This window comes from Petaurus breviceps, unplaced genomic scaffold (assembly GCF_028583685.1).
Source record: "Petaurus breviceps papuanus isolate PSGF00001 unplaced genomic scaffold, PetGlider_PUasm1.0 38, whole genome shotgun sequence".
NCBI lineage: Eukaryota > Metazoa > Chordata > Mammalia > Diprotodontia > Petauridae > Petaurus > Petaurus breviceps.
Genome location: NW_027186304.1, coordinates 51470406 through 51487960, shown reverse-complemented (window position 1 = coordinate 51487960; position 17555 = coordinate 51470406). Strand labels below are relative to the sequence as shown.

The following is a 17555-nucleotide window of genomic DNA, read 5'->3' as shown; positions in this document are numbered from 1 at the left end:
GCTTGGAACATAGTTCCATATGTTCTCTCCATGTGTTGGCATGTAGCACAGTGGAAAAAGAGCTAAATTTGGAGATAAAAGGCTGAGTTCAAATCCCAGTCCACCTACTTAGAGCCCGTGTGGCTTTGGTTAATTAAGTCACTTAAGCTCTCAGGGTCTCAATTTAGCTATAAAAGAAGACTGAAAGAAATGGCCTCATTTCCAGTTCTAATGTATGATCCTCCAAAAACCATACTGAAGAATAAATACTCCAATGCCACTGATGTAACTTTACCTGTTTAAGAGCCTTTTTGGTGTGCTGCTGGAAGGAAGACACTAACTTGTTTTGCACTGCTGTATTTGTAAGACTTGAGTCTCGGTTGGAAGATGCTTCTTCAGATACTTGTCTTGTACAAACTAGAAAAAGAGAAAAGAAATGAGGTTATAAATGTCTGACTCATTGAAGTCTCACTTAGAATCACCAACTCTTGGGGCTTTCCAGTAGAAAACAGCTTCTTCACATGTGGACAATACATGCTGTCCACCTGAAACAAGTCTTAAGAAATGCAATCGTTTTAAATCTCTCTCACCCCACAGGCTAACTGCAAAAAAAAAAAAAAAAAAACAAAAACAAAAACAGAACAAAAAAAAAAACACAAAAAAACAAAATCATTCCTTCATTCATATGCCTATATATGCTAGGGTTTTTATCTGTATAGTACATTATGGGCTAAATAATCTCTCTCCAGTTGAAGCAAAAAGAATAAATATCAGAATGCTGCCTATTAACATATGAAGAAACTAGCCCCTTCTCAGACTATCATAAATTTTCCATTCTCAACCCTTTCCTTGAATTAGAGAGACTTACTTTTTCCCTCAAACACTACTAAATAGCACAGGCAGGAAAAAGAAGTTTTATTTGAATGAAGTAAAAAATTATAAACCTAAAGCTTTATGGCCACCTTTCTAGACTGTTCGTAAGACTGCATGTCTTTTCTACTGCCTTAAAATCACGTATGGTTGTGGTCCAAATGCTGCACTGATGTCTAGCAGCAATGATGATATGAATGATGACAATAACTGCATTTACATAGTGCCTCAAGGTTATCTCATTTGATCCTCTGAACAAACTTATGAGAATTACTATTATAATCGCCATTTTATAGTCAGTCAATAAACATTTATTAATTGATGACTTTGAGCCAGGCACTGTGCTTAGCACTAGAGATACAATAAAGGCAAAAGGCAGTCTCTGATCTTACAGTCTAATGGGAAGAAGATATGCAAACTATATACAAAAAAAGAGACAGGATAAACTGGAAATAATTGAAAGAGAGAAGACACTAGAATTAAGGGAGATCAGAAAAGACTTCCTTATAAAAGGGAGGTTTTTATCTGGGACTTGAAAGAAGTCAGGGACAACCAATAAAAATGCCTAGAATTGGAGACAGAATGTCATGTTTGAGGAAGAGCATAGTCCAGTGTCACTGGAATGAAGAGGTGGGGGAGGCAGGGTTAGAGTAAGAAAGCTGAATGAGAAAACCCAGGCTGATTGAACCTGTGTCACAAAGCTAGTAAATATTAGGATTCTAAATAAACTTTTCCAGATTCTAAATAAACAACAACTAGTTGGATCATATAAATGTTGACAAATCTGTTCTCTCAAATATATATATATATATATCTTGGCTTCCTGTCTGTGTAATTTATGAACTATATTGGAATGACATGAATACTCATTCTGTAGAATTATTTTCACATCCCCTGCTTTTAAACCAATAATGTTCATAATCTATCTTCCTCTTTTATTGTGTTTTACAAGTGAATTTGTAGTCTAAAGTGGTGTTGATTTGACTTCTATCCCTCTTGACAGGAAGAGGAAGTGTTTGTTGGCAATGTCATTTTCTGGGTGCTTATAACCTCATTATGACAACTGTTGAGTATCAGTTAAAAATTTTACATGAAAAAAATATTTTTTTCCTTTTTCTATTTCCCACTTTGTTGTACTGGTGGTTTATTTGAAAAGATGAAGTTCAAGCTCTAATGACTGTTCAAACTCCTTGATTTTAGCCCTTTTTCTAATCTGATTTTTACCTTTGCTCCAAATAATCAATATTCTGACTACACAGACAGCCAATTTTGATATAAATCCCACTTAGGTAACCAGTTATTTCCTGTTAAGAACATTTTTTGATGATTTTGTTTGGTGTTCTCCATGTCTACATCCTTAATTTTTTTAATAGCATTTAATTTTTTTCAAATTACATGTTAAGACAATGTTTAATATTTAAAAGATATTTGAGCTCCAAATTATGTCCTGGCAGTAAGAAATTTGATATGGCATATGTATGTGCAATCATGTAAAACATGATTTAATGAAAGAAGATGAAAGAAGAAACAGGCCAAAAGAAAAGAACCATGAAAAAAAATTTCTAAATGAAACTAGCATGCGTCAATCTACATTCATATTCCATCAGTTCTTTCTCAGAAGGTAGACAGCATTTTCCATTATGAAATTTATTGGAATTATCTTGTATTATTGTATAGCTGTGAAAAGCTGTTGTTCACACCTGATAACTGCATGACACTGCAGAACTATGTACAATGTTCTCCTGGTTCTGCTCACTTCGCTTTGTATCAGTTCATGTAAGCCTGTCCATGTTTTTCTGAAATCTGCCTGTTCTTCATTTCTTATTACAAAATAGTATTCCATTACATTTATATATGGAAACTTTTTCATCCATTCCCAAACTTATGGGCATCCCCCAAATTTGCAATTCTTTACCATCACAAAAAGGGGTGCTATATTTTTGTACATGTAGGTCCTTTTCCCTCTTTTCTGACCTCTTTGGGATCCAGAACTTGTACTGGTGTTGCTGGATCAAAGGGTATACACAATCTGGTAGCCCTTTGGACATAGTTCCAAATTGCTCTCAAGAATGGTTGGATCAGATCACAACTCCACCAACAGTGCATTAGTGTCCCAATTTCTCTACATCCTCTCCAACATTTTATCATTTTCCTTTTCTGTCATACTAGCCAATCTGATATATGTGGAATGCTATGTCAGAGTTGTTTCAATTTGCATTTCTCTATTCAATAGGGATTTAGAGCAATTCTTCATATGACTACAGATAGCTTTGATTTCTTCATCTGAAAACTACCTGCTTATATCCTTTGACAATTTTATCAATTAGAGAATGGCTTATACTTTTATAAATTTAACTCAGTTCTCTATATATTTGAGACATGAAGTCTTATCAGATAGGCTTGCTGTATTGTTTCCAATTATCTGCTTTATTCCTAATCTTGGGTGTACTGGTTTGGTTTCTGCAAAAACTTTTTAATGTAATATAATCAAAATTATCCATTTTACATCTAGTAATGCTCTCTATCTCTTGTTTGGGCACACATTCTTCCCTTCTCCACAGATCTGAAAGGTAAACTATTCCTTCTCTTATTTTGCTTATGGTATCACACTTTAATGTCTAAATCATGTACCCAGTTTGACCTTATCTTGGTATAGGGTATAAGAAGTTAATCTATACCCAGTTTCTATCCTGTTTTCCAGTTTTACCAGTAGTTTTTTGTGAAAAAATGAGTTCTTATTCCAGAAGTTGGGGTCTTTGGGTTATTAGGTTACTAAGGTGATTTCCTACGGTGACTGATACAACTAATCCATTGCATTGATCCACCACTCCATTTCTTAGCCAGTACCAGATAGTTTTGATGTGGGTTACCATGTTATAACATATTAAGATCTGGTACAGATAAGCTACCTTACTTTGCTTTTTGTTTTCCCGTTAATTCCCTTCTATTCTTTTTTTATTTTATTTTATGTTTCTTTCTAGTTTACATCATTCATCTCCACAAGATTTTGAGTTACAAATTTTCTCCCCGTCTTTCCCCTACCCACCACCCCAAAACAGTGATCCCACTGTATACCCTATCTCCTAATATGCTCTCCCCTATATCCTCCCCAATACCTCCTCTGACTTTCCAGTAGGGAAAGATAGATCTCTATATCCCAGTGCCTGTCTATCTCATTTCCCAGTTGCAGGTAAAAAAACAAACCACAATCATATGTATATATATTGGAACATATGATTTTAAAACTTTGAATTCCAGATTCTTTCCATTCTTCCCTCATCACCCACACTTATGGGGAAGACAGGCAATTCAATATGGGTTATACACGTGTAGCTACGCAAAACATTTCCATAGTAGATGTATTGTGAAAGACTGACTATATTACCCTCCCTCCTATCCCGCCCCCCACTTGTTCTATTCTCTACTTTGACCCTGTCCCTCTTCAAAAGTGTGTGCTTCGAACTTTTCTACCCCCCAACCTGCCCTCCCCTCCATCATTCCCACTCTCATCCCCTTCCCCCCTACTCTCCTGTAGGATGAGATACCATATTTATGTCATTCCCTCCCTAAGCCAAATTCAGTGAGAGTAAGGTTGATCCATTCCCTTTTGCCTTCCTGTTATTCCCCTCCATTGTAACAGTTTTCCCTTACCTCTTCTATATGAGATAATTTGCCCCATTCTGTCTCTCCCCATCTCCTCTCATTATATTCCTCTCTCACCTCACAATATAACCTTTTAAGTATCATCCCTTCCTATTCAACTGGTCCTGTGCCCTCTGTCTATACATATCTGTACACATATATAAACACACTCACATATGTATCCATATGCCCATATACCTTCCTATAGAGACATATATATCTACATACATACATATATATATATTTCCTTCAACTATTCTCATACCGAGAAAAGTTTCATAAGTTACAATTATTGTTTTTCCATGTAGAAAGGTAAATAGTTCAACTTTGATAAGTTCCTTATGATTTCTTTTCCCTGTTTACCTTCTCATGCTTCTCTTGTTTTTTTTATCTGAATGACAAATTTTCTATTCAACTCTGGTTTTTTCATCAAGAACGCTTGAAAGTTGTCTATTTCATTGAATGACCATATTTTCCCCTGAAACATTATACTCAGTTTTGTTGGGTAGATGATTCTTGGTTTTAATCCCAGCTCTTTTGACCTTCAGAATATCATATTTCAAGCCCTTCAATCCCTCAAAGTAGAAGCTGCCAGGTCTGGTGTTATCCTAACTATGTTTCCACAATATTCAAATTGTTTCTTCTTGGCTGCTTGTAGTAATTACTCCTTGATCTGGGAACTCTGGAACCTGGCTATAATATTCCTAGGAGTTTTCTTTTTGGGATCTTTTTCAGGAGGTACTGGGTGGATTCTTTCAACCTCTATTTTGCCCTCTGGTTCTAAAATATTAGGGCAATTTTCTTTGAGAATTTCTTGAAGGATGATTTCTAGGTTCTTTTTTTGATCATGGCTTTCATATAGTCCAATAATTTTTAAAATATCTCTCCTGGATCTATTTTCCAGGTCAGTGGTTTTTCCCATGAGATATTTCACATTGCCTTATATTTTTTTTTCATCTGTTTGGGTTCTGTTTAATAGTTATCTTGACTTCTCATAAAGTCACTAGCTTCCATTTGCTCCAATCTTATTCTGAAGGAATGATTCACTTCAGTGAGCTTTTGAGATTCTTTTTCCATCTGGCAAATTTGGCTTTTTAAGTCATTCTTCTTCTTATTTGCTTTTTGAACCTCTTTTGCCATTTGAATTAGTCTATTTTTTAAGGTACTATTTTCTTCAGTTAGGTTGTTGACCCACTTTTCATGATTTTCTTTCATCTTTCTCATTTCTCTCCCCAATTTTTCTTCCACTTCTCTTACTTGGTATTCAAAATCCTTCTTAAGCTCCTCTATGGCCTGTAACCAATTCATATTTTTCTTGGGAAGCTTTTGATACAAGAGTTCTGATTTCATTGTCTTCCTGCTGTTCCATGCTTTGATCCTTTTTGTTCCCAAAACAGGAATCTAAAGTTGGATTGCTGTGCTTGCTTTGCTTCCTTTGCTTGCTCATACTGCCACTCAATTACTTGACCTTTGAGCTTTTTGCCACAGCAGATCTCTGCTTCCAGAAAGGAGAGCTTTGTCCCAAATCGCTAGGGTTTTCTCAGCTGCCAGAGCTACTAGTTGACTGCCCTCTCTGAAGCTTCTACATGCTCTGGCTCACTGGTCACAAACCAAGACCTCCACCCTAGACAGCAATCCAGATCCAAGCAGGTTAAAATAAGAGTAATTTCCCCTCAGAATGGTTGCTTTGTCCCCCTACAATCTACAGGCCAGGAGCTCTGAAGCTGCCACACAGCAACAGCAGTCACACCTCAGCCACTTCTCCCTCTGGGGGGCAGAGGCCAGACCTTACTCTTGGTCCCCCTGTTCCCAAAGTCCACACTGACCATTTACTTTGCCTTTGGAATTTATGAGTTAATAATTCTGGAAACCGCCACAACTGCTGGTGATCCACTCTCCCAAAGTCCCTCTAACTGCGGCTGGGCAGGGCCGCCCTGAGGCTAAAACCTTGGGCTCACATGGGGCTGGGCTCAGCTCCCAGTGGGCTGTGATAGACCCTTCCTGCCAGCCTGCCGAGCTGCCTTCAGCGGGAGATTTGTTTCTCTCTGTCACTTTGTGGGTTCTGTAGCTCTAAAGTTCGCTTAGAGTCATATTTTATAGGTATTTGAAGAGGTTTTGGGGGAGAGCTCATGGAGTCTTCCTGCTTCTACTCTTGGCTCTGCTCCCAATTCCCTTCTATTCTTTACCTTTTGTTCTTCCGAATGAATTCCTTTATTTTTTTCTAGATTGACAAAATAATTCTCTGGCAGTCCGATTAGCATGGCACTGAATAAGTACATTAATTTATGCAGAATTATAATTTTTATTGTATTGGCTTGGCCTACCCATGAGCAACTGACAATTTTCTGATTGTTCAGATCTGACTTACTGTCAGTCAGATCTAAACGTAATCTGATTACGATTGTCTTCATGTAATTCCTGGGTTTGTCTTGGTAGGTAGACTCCCAAGTATTTTATACTGTCCTACATTCTCAAATAGGACCAATTACATCAGGAGGTTGATGTCTTGAATCGCAAGTGAACTGGATTTAAGTGAGGAAGGGTTGTGCAGTTACCCCTTCTCCTCACCAGTGTTTTGCTTCAGACCACTATCACTCCCAATCTGTTTTCCCTTTGGTCAGCCCCTTCCTTTACTTAACTTGTCTCCCCTACTACTTCCCTGTAGGCTAAGATAAATTTCTGTACTCAACTGATTATGCATATTATTCCCTCTTTGAGCCAATTCCAATGAGAGTAAGCTTCAAGTGATTTTTCCACTGCCCACTCTCTCATCTTCCCCTCCACTGTAATAGGTCTCTCAGGACTCTTCATGTGAGATAATTTACCCCATTCTACTTATCCCTTCCTTTTGCTGCCAGTGGAATCCTCTTTTTCACCCCTTAATTTTTTTATATCATCCCCTCAAAGTCACCTTATATCTACACCCTCTGCCTATATATACTCCTTCTAACTGTACTAATACTGATAGAGGACTTAATTTATAGTATCATCTTTCCATGTAGGGATATAAACAGTTTAGCCTTTTTGAATCCCTTATGTTTTCCTCTTTCACTTCCCTTCCAAACCTCTCTGGTTCAGCCAGACTTGCCTTCTTGAGGTCTGTCACATAAAACATTCAATCTCTTGACTCTATGTCTTTGGAAAGTCCTCTGTGTCTACAATTCACTTTCTTCCTCAGCTCCACCTCTTAGAATTCATCTTTTTCTTTCAAAAATTAACTCCATTTCAATATGAAGTTTCCCTAATGCCCCAGGTGCTATTTCCCTCCTCACCAAAATTACATAAATTTATTTTGATAATATTTTGTAAATACTTACATACATACCATGTTTATTCTCCCATGCTTCTTGACCTCTTTGTAGTCTATGACATTATTTATTAATTGCTCTTTTCTCTTGGATATTCTCTTTTTGCTATATTTTCATACTACTGCTCTCTCCTGCTTTTCCTTCCATGTCTGACTGCTCCTCGGGATTCTTTGTTGGTTTTCATCCGCTGTGTGCCCTCACTAAGGTATGTATAGACTGTCTTATTTTTACTCTCTACAGTATGTCACTTTGTTATATTATGAGCTTGCATAGGGTTCAACTATCATCTCTATGCAGATCCTTCTCATAGTGATATATGCAGCCCTAACCTCTTTCCCGAGTTCTAATTTTACATTACCAACTGCCCCTTGGATACCTCAAATTGGAAGTCCTGTAAGCATTTCAAAGTCAACATATCCAAAATAGAATTAATTCTCTTCTAAATTTCTCCCACCACACCTGCTTCTGTTTTGGCTCCTTTTAATGTGTTGTCTTCCTCCATTAAAATGCAAGCTTTTTGAAGGCAGGGACTATTTTTTCTTTTGGCTTCTATTTGTATCTCTAGTGCTTAGCATAATGCTTGGTATAGACTAAGTCTTTAATAAATGCTTGTTGCCTGCTTACATTTGACAGCTTAGTTGATGAGGAATTGGAATGGGGAGAGATGATGAAACAGGGAGACTAGTTAGAATGCTATTGCATTGGTTCATGTAAGAAGTGATGAGTTCCTGTAGTAGAGTGGTGGCTTTCTGAGTGGAAAGAAGGGGATGTTCATTAAAGATGTATAATAATATAACAAAGATTATTACTTAAAAATAATAAATATAGGAATGACAAAATCTAACAACAGATGGAATATATGAAGTGAATACAAGTGAGAACTTGAGAAAGACACCAAGATGCAAATCTGGGTGTCTAGTGCCCTTTACACTGATATTAAAATTGAGAAGTGGGGAAGGGTAAACCTTCAGAAACCAAGGGGATATGAAGTCAGTTTTCCAATGAAGAATTCAAAACAATTTACAATCATATGGAAAAATGCTTTAAATCATTATGGACTATAGAAATGCAAATTGAAACAATCTTGAGATGTCATTTTATACCTATCATATTGACCAAAATCATAGAGGAGGAAAGTGACAAATGTTGGAAGAGATATGGGAAAATCCAGACACCAATTCATTGTTGGTAGAATTGTGAAATGTTACATTTCACATTTTAGAGAGCAATGTGGATTATTCCAAAAGAGTTATGAAACACTATGACTCAACAATACCACTACTTGGTCTATGTTCAAAGATGATCAGGGAAAAAGGAAAAGAACCTATATGTAAAAGAGTTCCACTTCCAGGAGCCAAGATGGTGGAGTAAGAAGTAAGTTACTCTCATCCTCCCTTATTAACCTCTGAAAGCCCAGAAAATATCACCCCAGAAAAAAAAAAAAACTCTGGAACAGTTGAACCAGCAGAAAGACCAGGTGCAGCAGTCTTGTAGGCCGGGAAACTTGAGAGGTTAACAGGAAAGGCCCCTCTCACTCTGGTAGAAGAGAAGCAGTGCAAGATGGGAGGCATCCTAGCAAGCCAGCAGCAAGCCTCACCTCACAAACCAGGGAAGGGATCCTGTGCCCCAAGGTGGTGGATCAGGCATGGTGCAAATACCAGGACCCCTGCGCCTCAGCACAGGCAGGGAAAGTAGTAGACACAAGTCTGGGAAACCACCACATATGCCAGCATTCTCCAGCAGTCAAATCTCCAGGTGTTTCAGCACAACTCCAGGAGGCACAGTTCCAGGCTGGCAGACATCCTCCAGCAACCAAACATTCAAGTGCAGAGCCTGGGTGAACAGGAGTCAAGCATTCAAGTGCAAGACCCTGGTGAGCAAGTTTCCCCCAGTTCCCCACCCCAAAGACCTCCAGTGTTACTGATCCCAGCTTAGCACCAAGTAAGCTGACAGACCTCTATAGCCTCTAGCTTCTAGCACTTGAGTCCCCAACATACAAAGCCAGTGACCAGAAGCTTGCGTCGATGCCCCCTGCACTCCAGCAGGAGAGCTCAATTCTAAAAGCCAGGAATTAGGCAAACACCATGAGCAAAAAACAGAAACAGACAATGACCATAGATTCTTATTATGGGAACAGGGAAGATTAAGGCACAAATTCAAAAGGGGACAACACTGTCAATATACCCACATCCAAAACCTCAAAAGGGAATATGAACTGATGGCAAGTCCAAAAAGCCTTCTTGGTAGCTCAAGAAGGATTTTAAAAATCAAGTAAGAGAGGTAGAAGGAAAATTGGGAAATGAAATGAGAGATATGCAAGAAAGAGTCAATAGCTTGACAAAAACTGACTATAGAAAATAAGTCCTTAAAGAGTAGAATTGGCCAAACAGAAAAAGAGATGCAAAAACTCACTGGAGAGAGTAAATAAAATGGATCAAATGAAAAAGGAGGTACAAAACCTAATAGAAGAAAACATTTTTGGTTTTTGTTGTTACATAATTTGTTAAAAATTAGGAATGGGCAAATGGAACCTAATGACTCTATCAGAAATCAAGAAAAAGAATGAAAAAATTGAAGAAAATGTAAAATACCTCATCGGTAAAACAACTGACCTGGAAAACAGATGCAGGAAAGGCAATTTAAAAGTCATTGGTTAACTGAAAACCATGATTAAAAAAAAAAAGAGCCTGGATGGCATCTTTCAAGAAATCATCAAGGAAAATTGCCCTGAGATCCTAGAAACTCTAGGTTCCTAGAACCAGAAGAGAAAATAGTCATTGAAAGAATCCACTGATCACCTCCAGAAAGAGATCCCAAACTGAAAACGCCAAGGAATAATTACCAGGTCAAAGAAAAAATACTGCAGCAGCCAGAAAGAAACAATTTAAATATCATGGAACCACAGTCAGGATTACACAGGACCTTGCAGCTTCTACATTAAATGATCAAAGGACATGGAAAATGATATTCCATAAGGCAAAGGAGCTGGGATTACAACCAGGGATCAGCTGCCCAGTGAAATGGAGAACAATCTTTTGGGGAAGATATGGAAATTCAATAAAATTGGGGACTTCCAAACCTTCCTGATGAAAAGAGCTCAACAAGGGGTGGCTAGGTGGCGCAGTGAATAGAGCACTGGCCCTGCAGTCAAGAGGACCTGAGTTCACATCCAGCCTCAGAAACTTAACACAAAAACTAGCTGCGTAACCTTGAGCAAGTCACTTAACCTCAATTGCCCTACCTTCCCCCCTGAAAGAAAGAAAGAAAGAAAGAAAGAAAGAAAGAAAGAAAGAAAGAAAGAAAGAGAAGAGCGCAATAGAAAATGTGATCTTCAAATACAAGACTCAAGAGTGGAATAAAAAAGGTAAACAGGAAAGAAAAAAAAGCAACTCCATGTTATTAATAAGGGCAAACTAATTACATCCCTACAAGGGAAGATGACATTTCTAAGTCTTAAGAACTGTATTGTTATTACACCATTTAAAAGGGACATACATAGACCGAGGGTACAGGTACAAGCTGACTTTGATGTGATGATAAAAAATCTAAGTGGTGAAAAGGAATTATAATGGGAGAAGAGAAAAGGAGGGGGCTGAAAAAAGGTAAATCACATCCCATGAAAAGCCACAAAATCCTATTAAAGTAGAGGTATATAAGGGAGGGATAAGAGCATTGTTTGAACCTTACTCTCCTCAAATTTGGCTCAAAGAGGGAATAATTTAATCAGTTAGGTATAGAAATCTAACTTATACTATAGGAAGTAGGAAGAGAAAAGGGAATGAAAAAAGGAGGGAGTAGATAGAAGGGTGGGAAGAAGTAGAGAGGGTAAAGTAAGTATTAAGAATGGATGGTTGAAACAGCAAGGATAAAGAATGATTAGACTGAAAGGATGCTCATTAAAGTGGAGAATCCCAAGGCATAGTCAAATAAGGAATGAAAAGAAAAGTGTGGAACCCAGATGTCACCATGGGAATTGGGTGTAGTGATAAGGAAGAAAAGTATGTAAAACAGGATAAGACAGAGCACAAATTAGTTTAAAGAAGTCAAAAGTGAATGGTAGAAACCAGTATAGATCTATGACTAAAAACTTCAGGAGAACTAACCTATGTCTCAGTCTACCAAATTCATGGGTAAAAACTACATGAACAAGAGAAAGATCTCAAAATATGAAATTCTTCTTTTCAAGTTTCCCAACAATGTGGTGTGGTGGAAAGGTTACTGGACTTGTAGTCAGAAGCCTTGGTTTCACAGATATTTACTTGTGTGACCTTGGGCAAGTGATTTAATAATAATAGCATTTATATAGTATTCTAATGTTTATGACAGGGGAAGAAAGGGGAAAGGATGGATAGAAGGGGGGGGCAGACTGAGGGAGGCAATGGTAGAAAGCAAAACTCTAGCAAGGATGGAAAGGGAGAAAGAGAGAAAAGCATAAATGGGGATAAGCAGGATGTAAAGAAAGATATACGTATAGTAATCACTACTATGAATGTGAATGGGATGAACTTTCTCATAAAACAGAAGTAGATAGCAGAATAAATTATGCTTCAGCTGAAGTGAAAAAGCAGGAGTAGCAGTCATAAGCAAATCTAATTCAAAGAGATAAAGAAGGAAACTATATCCTACTAAAAAGTAAAATGGACAACGTAGTAATACTAAACAAATATGCACCAACTGGTATAGCATACAATTAAGTTAAGGGAGCTACAGGAAGAAATGGATAACAAAACTATATAAGAGTGGAACCTCAACCTCCCCCTCTCAAAACTAGATAAATCTAAACACAAAATAAACAAGAAAGTAGTGAAGGAGATAAATAGAATTTTAGAAAAGTTCAATATGATTGACCTCTGGAGAACAATGACTGGGGATGAAAAGGAATATACCTTTTTCTAGGTGGTACATGGTACACAAAAATTGACCACATATTAGGGCATAAAAACCTCTGAATCCAATGCAGAAAGGCAGAAATATTAAATGCATCCTTTTCAGATCGTGATACAATAAAAATTATAAGTAATAAAGGGCCATGGAAAGATAGACTAAAAATTAATCTAATTCTAAAAAATGAGTGGGTCAAAAAACAAATCAGAGAAACAATCAAGAAACAACAATAATGAGATAATATATGAAAACTTATGGGATATAGAGGTTCTTATAGAAAGTTTTATATCTCTAAATGCTTACATGAATAAAATAGAGAAGGAAGAGATCAACAAATTGGGCATGCAACTAAAAAAGCTAGAAAATGAACAAATTTAAAATCCCCAATTAAATACCAAATTAGAAATCCTGAAAACCAAAGGAGATGAATAAAACTGAAATTATGAAAACTATTGAACTAATAAATAAAACTAATAGCTGGTTTTATGAAAAAAACAATGAAACAGATAAAGCTTTGATTAATTTGATATTTAAAAAAAGAAAACCAAATTGCCAGTAACAAAAATGAAAAGGGTGACAACCACAAATGAAGAGGAAAACAAAACAATAAAATTAGGAGCTATTTTACCCAACTATATGCCAATAAATTCGACAATCTTAGTGAAATGGATGAATATTTACAAAAATATAAATTGCCCATATTAACCGAGGAGGAAAGAAAATACATAACCCCATTTCAGAAAAAGAAATTCGAACAAGCCATCAGTGAACTCCCTAAGAAAATATCTCCAGGGCCAGATAGATTTACAAGTTAACTATCAAACATTTAAAGAACAACTAATTTCAATACTAAATAAACTATTTGGGAAACAAGGCAAAGAAGGAGTCCTACCAAATTCTTATTATGATACAAATATGGTGTTAATACCTAAACCAGGAAGAGTCAAAACAGAGAAAGAAAATTACAGGCCAATTACCTTTATGAATATAGATGCAAAATTTTTAAATAAAATATTAACAAGAGGGGGCTGCTAGGTGGTGCAGTGAAGAAAGCACTAGCCCTGGACTCAGAAGAACCTGAGTTCAAATCCAGCCTCGGACACTTAACAATTACTAGCCATGTGACCCTGGGCAAGTCACTTAACCCCAATTGCCCTGCATTCCCCCTCCAAAAAGCACAAATATATATATACACAAACACAAGAGATTACAGCAACTTATTTCAAAGATAATATACAATGACCAGGTAAGATTTATACCAGGAATGCAGGGCTAGTTCAATATTAGGAAAACTATCAGCATAATTCACCACATCAGCAACAAAACAAACAGAAATCTATGATTATCTCAACAGATACAGAAAAAGCATTTGACAAAATATAACACCCATTCCTAATAAAACCACCAGAGAGCATAGGAGCAATGGAGTCTTCCTTAAAATGATAGGTAGCATCTACCTAACACCATCAACAAGCATTATATGTAATGTGGATAATGAGAAGCATTTCCAATAAAATCCAGCATGAAACAAGGATGTCCATTATCACCACTGTAATTCAATATTGTACTAGAAATGTTAGCTTTAGCAATAAGAGAAGAAAAAGAAACTGAATAAATTAGAATAGGCAATGAAGAAACAAAGCTATCGCTCTTTGCAGATGATATGATGGTATACTTAGAGAATCAAGTAAAAAAATTACTTGAAATAATAAATAATTTTAGCAAAATTGCAAGATATAAAATAAACCCACATAAATCCTTGGCATTTCCATATATAACTAGCAAAGCCCAACAGCAAGGGATAGAGAAATTCCATTTAAGTTATTATAAACATAAAATATTCAGGAATCTACCTGCCAAAACAAACCTAGGAACTATAATGAACAGAATTATAAAACACTTTTCACACAAATAAAGTCAGGTGCAAATAACTGGAAAAATATCAGTTGCTCATGGGTAGGCTGAGCTTATATAATAAAAATGATAATTCCACCTAAACTTATTCAGTCCCATACCAAGAAAACCACCAAAAAATTATTTTACAGCGCTAGGAAAAAAAATAACAAAATTCATCTGAAAGAACAAAAGATCCAGAATATGAAGGGAATTAATGAAAAGAAATGCAAAGGAAGGTGGCCTAGTGTACCAGATCTGAAATTGTATTTAACTGTATTTAAGCAGTAATCTTCAAAACTACTTCACGCTAGCTAAGAAATAAGAGTGTTGGATTAGTGGAACAGTTTAGGTATGCAAGACACAATAGTCAATGATTATAGTAATCAACTATTTAATAAATCCAAAACTCTAGCTTCTGGGATAAGAATTCACTAAACTGCTAGGAAAACTAGGGGAAAAAAGTATGGCAGAAACCAGGCATAGACCAATATCTTATATCCTATACCAAGATAAAGTCAAAATGGGTACATGATTTAGACATAAAAACTGACACTCTCTATAAGCAAACTAGGAGAGCAAGGAATAGTTTACTTGTCAGATCTATGGAGAAGGGAAGAATGTGACCAAATGAGAGAGAGAACATTATGAATTGCAAAATTAATAACTTTGATTACATTAAATTGAAAAGGTTTTGCACAAAGCGAATGCAATCAAAATTAGAAGGGAAGCAAAAATCCGGAAAACAATTTTTACAACCAGTGTCTTGGATAAGGGCCTCATTTCTAAAATACACTGAAAACTGAGTTGAATTTATGAGAATATAAGTCATCCCTCAATTGATAAATGGTCAAAGGATATGAAAAGGCAGTTTTCAGAGGAAGAAATTAAAGCTATCTAGAGTCACATGAAAAAATACTCTAAATTACTATTGATTAGAGAAATGCAAATCAAAATGACTCTGAGGTACCACATCTCACCCATCAGATTGGCTAACATGACAAAACAGGAATATCATAAATATTGGAGATGTGGTAAATTGAAACAGCATAGTTGGTGGAGTCCTAATCTGATCCAACCATTCTGGAGAGCAATTTGGGACTATGCCCAAAGGGCTACAAAGTTGTGCATATCCTTTGATCCAACAATACCATTTCTTAGGTCTATACCCCAAAGAGATCATAAAAACTGGAAAAGGACTCATATGTACAAAAATATTTATAGCAACTCTTTTTTCTGGTGGCAAGGAATTGGAAATTGAGGGACTGTCCATCACTTGGGGAACAGCTGAACAAGTTGTGGTGTATGAATATAATGGAATACCATTGTGCTACAGGACAGACTTCAGAAAAACCTGGAAAGATTTATATGAACTGATCTAAGTGAGGGGAGTAGAGCCAAGGAACATTTTACAAGGTAACAGTCACACTGTACAATGACTGACCTTGAAAGACTTAGTTCTTCTCAGGAATGCAAGGATCTAAGACAATTCTAAAAGACTCATGATGGAAAATGTTATTGGGGCGGCTAGGTGGCGCACTGAATAGAGCACTGGCCCTGGAGTCAGGAGGACCTAAGTTTAAATCCGGCCTCAGACACTTAACACAAAACCTAGCCATGCGACCTTGGGCAAGTCACTTAACCCCAATTGCCCTACCTTCCCCCCTCCAAAAAAAAAAAGAAAATGCTATCTACATTCAGAGAAAGAACTACAGAGTCTGAATGCAGACCAAAGAATACTATTTGCTCTCTTTTTCTTTTGTTCTTTTATTCTTTTGTTTTGTTTCTTCTTTCTCTTGGTTCCTCCCATTAGTTCTAATTCTTCCGTACATCAAGACTAATGGGAATATATGTTAAATATGAATGTATAAGTAGAACCTATATCAGACTGAACACCATCCTGGGGAGGGGGGGAGAGGAGAGGGTGAGGAAGAAAATTCAAAATCTTAAGGAGAGGGGTGGAGCCAAGATGACAGAGGAGAAGGGGGAAATTCCATGAGCTCCCCTGACAACCAACTCCAATACCTATAAGATATGACTCTAAACAAATTTTAGAGCTACAGAACCCACAAAGTGACAGAGAGAAACAAATCTCCCACTGAAGGCAGACTGGCAGGCTGACAGGAAGGGTCTATAGGACTGAGCTAGGAGTCCAAGGAAGTCCCACATGAGCCACATGGTCACGGTCCTGGCCTCGGGGTGGCCCCAACCACCAGCCCAGCCCAGATAGAGAAGACTTCAGGAGAGTGAATCAGTAGCAGCTGTGGTGCTTTCAAGACTTCTCAACCCAAAAATGCCAAAGAGAAAGTAAGAGGTCAGTGGGGAACTCTGTTGGAACAGGTGGACAGAAGTGGTCCCGCCCCTTTCCCCAGGCCAAAAGGTGGCAGAGGTATGGCGGCTGCAGCTTCTGCTGGGTGGCTGCCTCTAGAGCTCTTGGCCTGAAGATCATGGGGAATCAAGCAAACATTCAGAGGGAAAACGCTCTTGCTTTAACCTGCTTGGATCTGGGCTGCTGTCTTGGGTGAAGGTCCTGGAGTGAGAAAAGCCAGTGTGCCAGTGTTATGTCTGAAGAGAGGGAGCCCTCCACAGACCTCTGACAACATTTGAGAAAACCAGAGTGATTTGGGACAAAGCTCTCCACTCTGAAAGCAGAGTTCTACTCTGGCAAAGAGCTCAAAAATCAAGTAACTGACTGGCAAGATGAACAAGCAGAGGAAGCACAATCAGACCATATAATCCTTTCTTGGGGACAAAAAGGATCAAATCATGGAATGAGAGGAAGACAATGAAGTCAGAACTCCTGCGCCAAAAGTTTTCAAGAAAAATATGAACTAGTCACAGGCCATGTAGAAGCTCAAGAAGGATTCTGAAAATCAAGTAAGAGAAGTGGAGGAAAAATTGGGAAGAGAAATGAGAATGATGCAAGAAAATCATGAAAAGTGAGTCAACAGCCTGCTAAAGGAGACCAAAAAAAAAAAA

The 17555-nt window shown here is 37.4% G+C and overlaps 1 protein-coding gene across 11 annotated transcripts in view; it reads right to left on the bottom strand.

Moving 5' to 3' along the window:
• The window catches only part of ASXL3 (ASXL transcriptional regulator 3), a 302427-nt gene that overhangs the window by 121980 nt on the left and 162892 nt on the right, over positions 1–17555 (bottom strand). For all 11 annotated transcript variants that reach the window (XM_069099871.1, XM_069099875.1, XM_069099878.1 and 8 more), the window contains one exon: positions 275–396. In XM_069099871.1, the coding sequence (XP_068955972.1) occupies positions 275–396 (122 nt within the window). The remainder of the gene's footprint in view (positions 1–274; positions 397–17555) is intronic.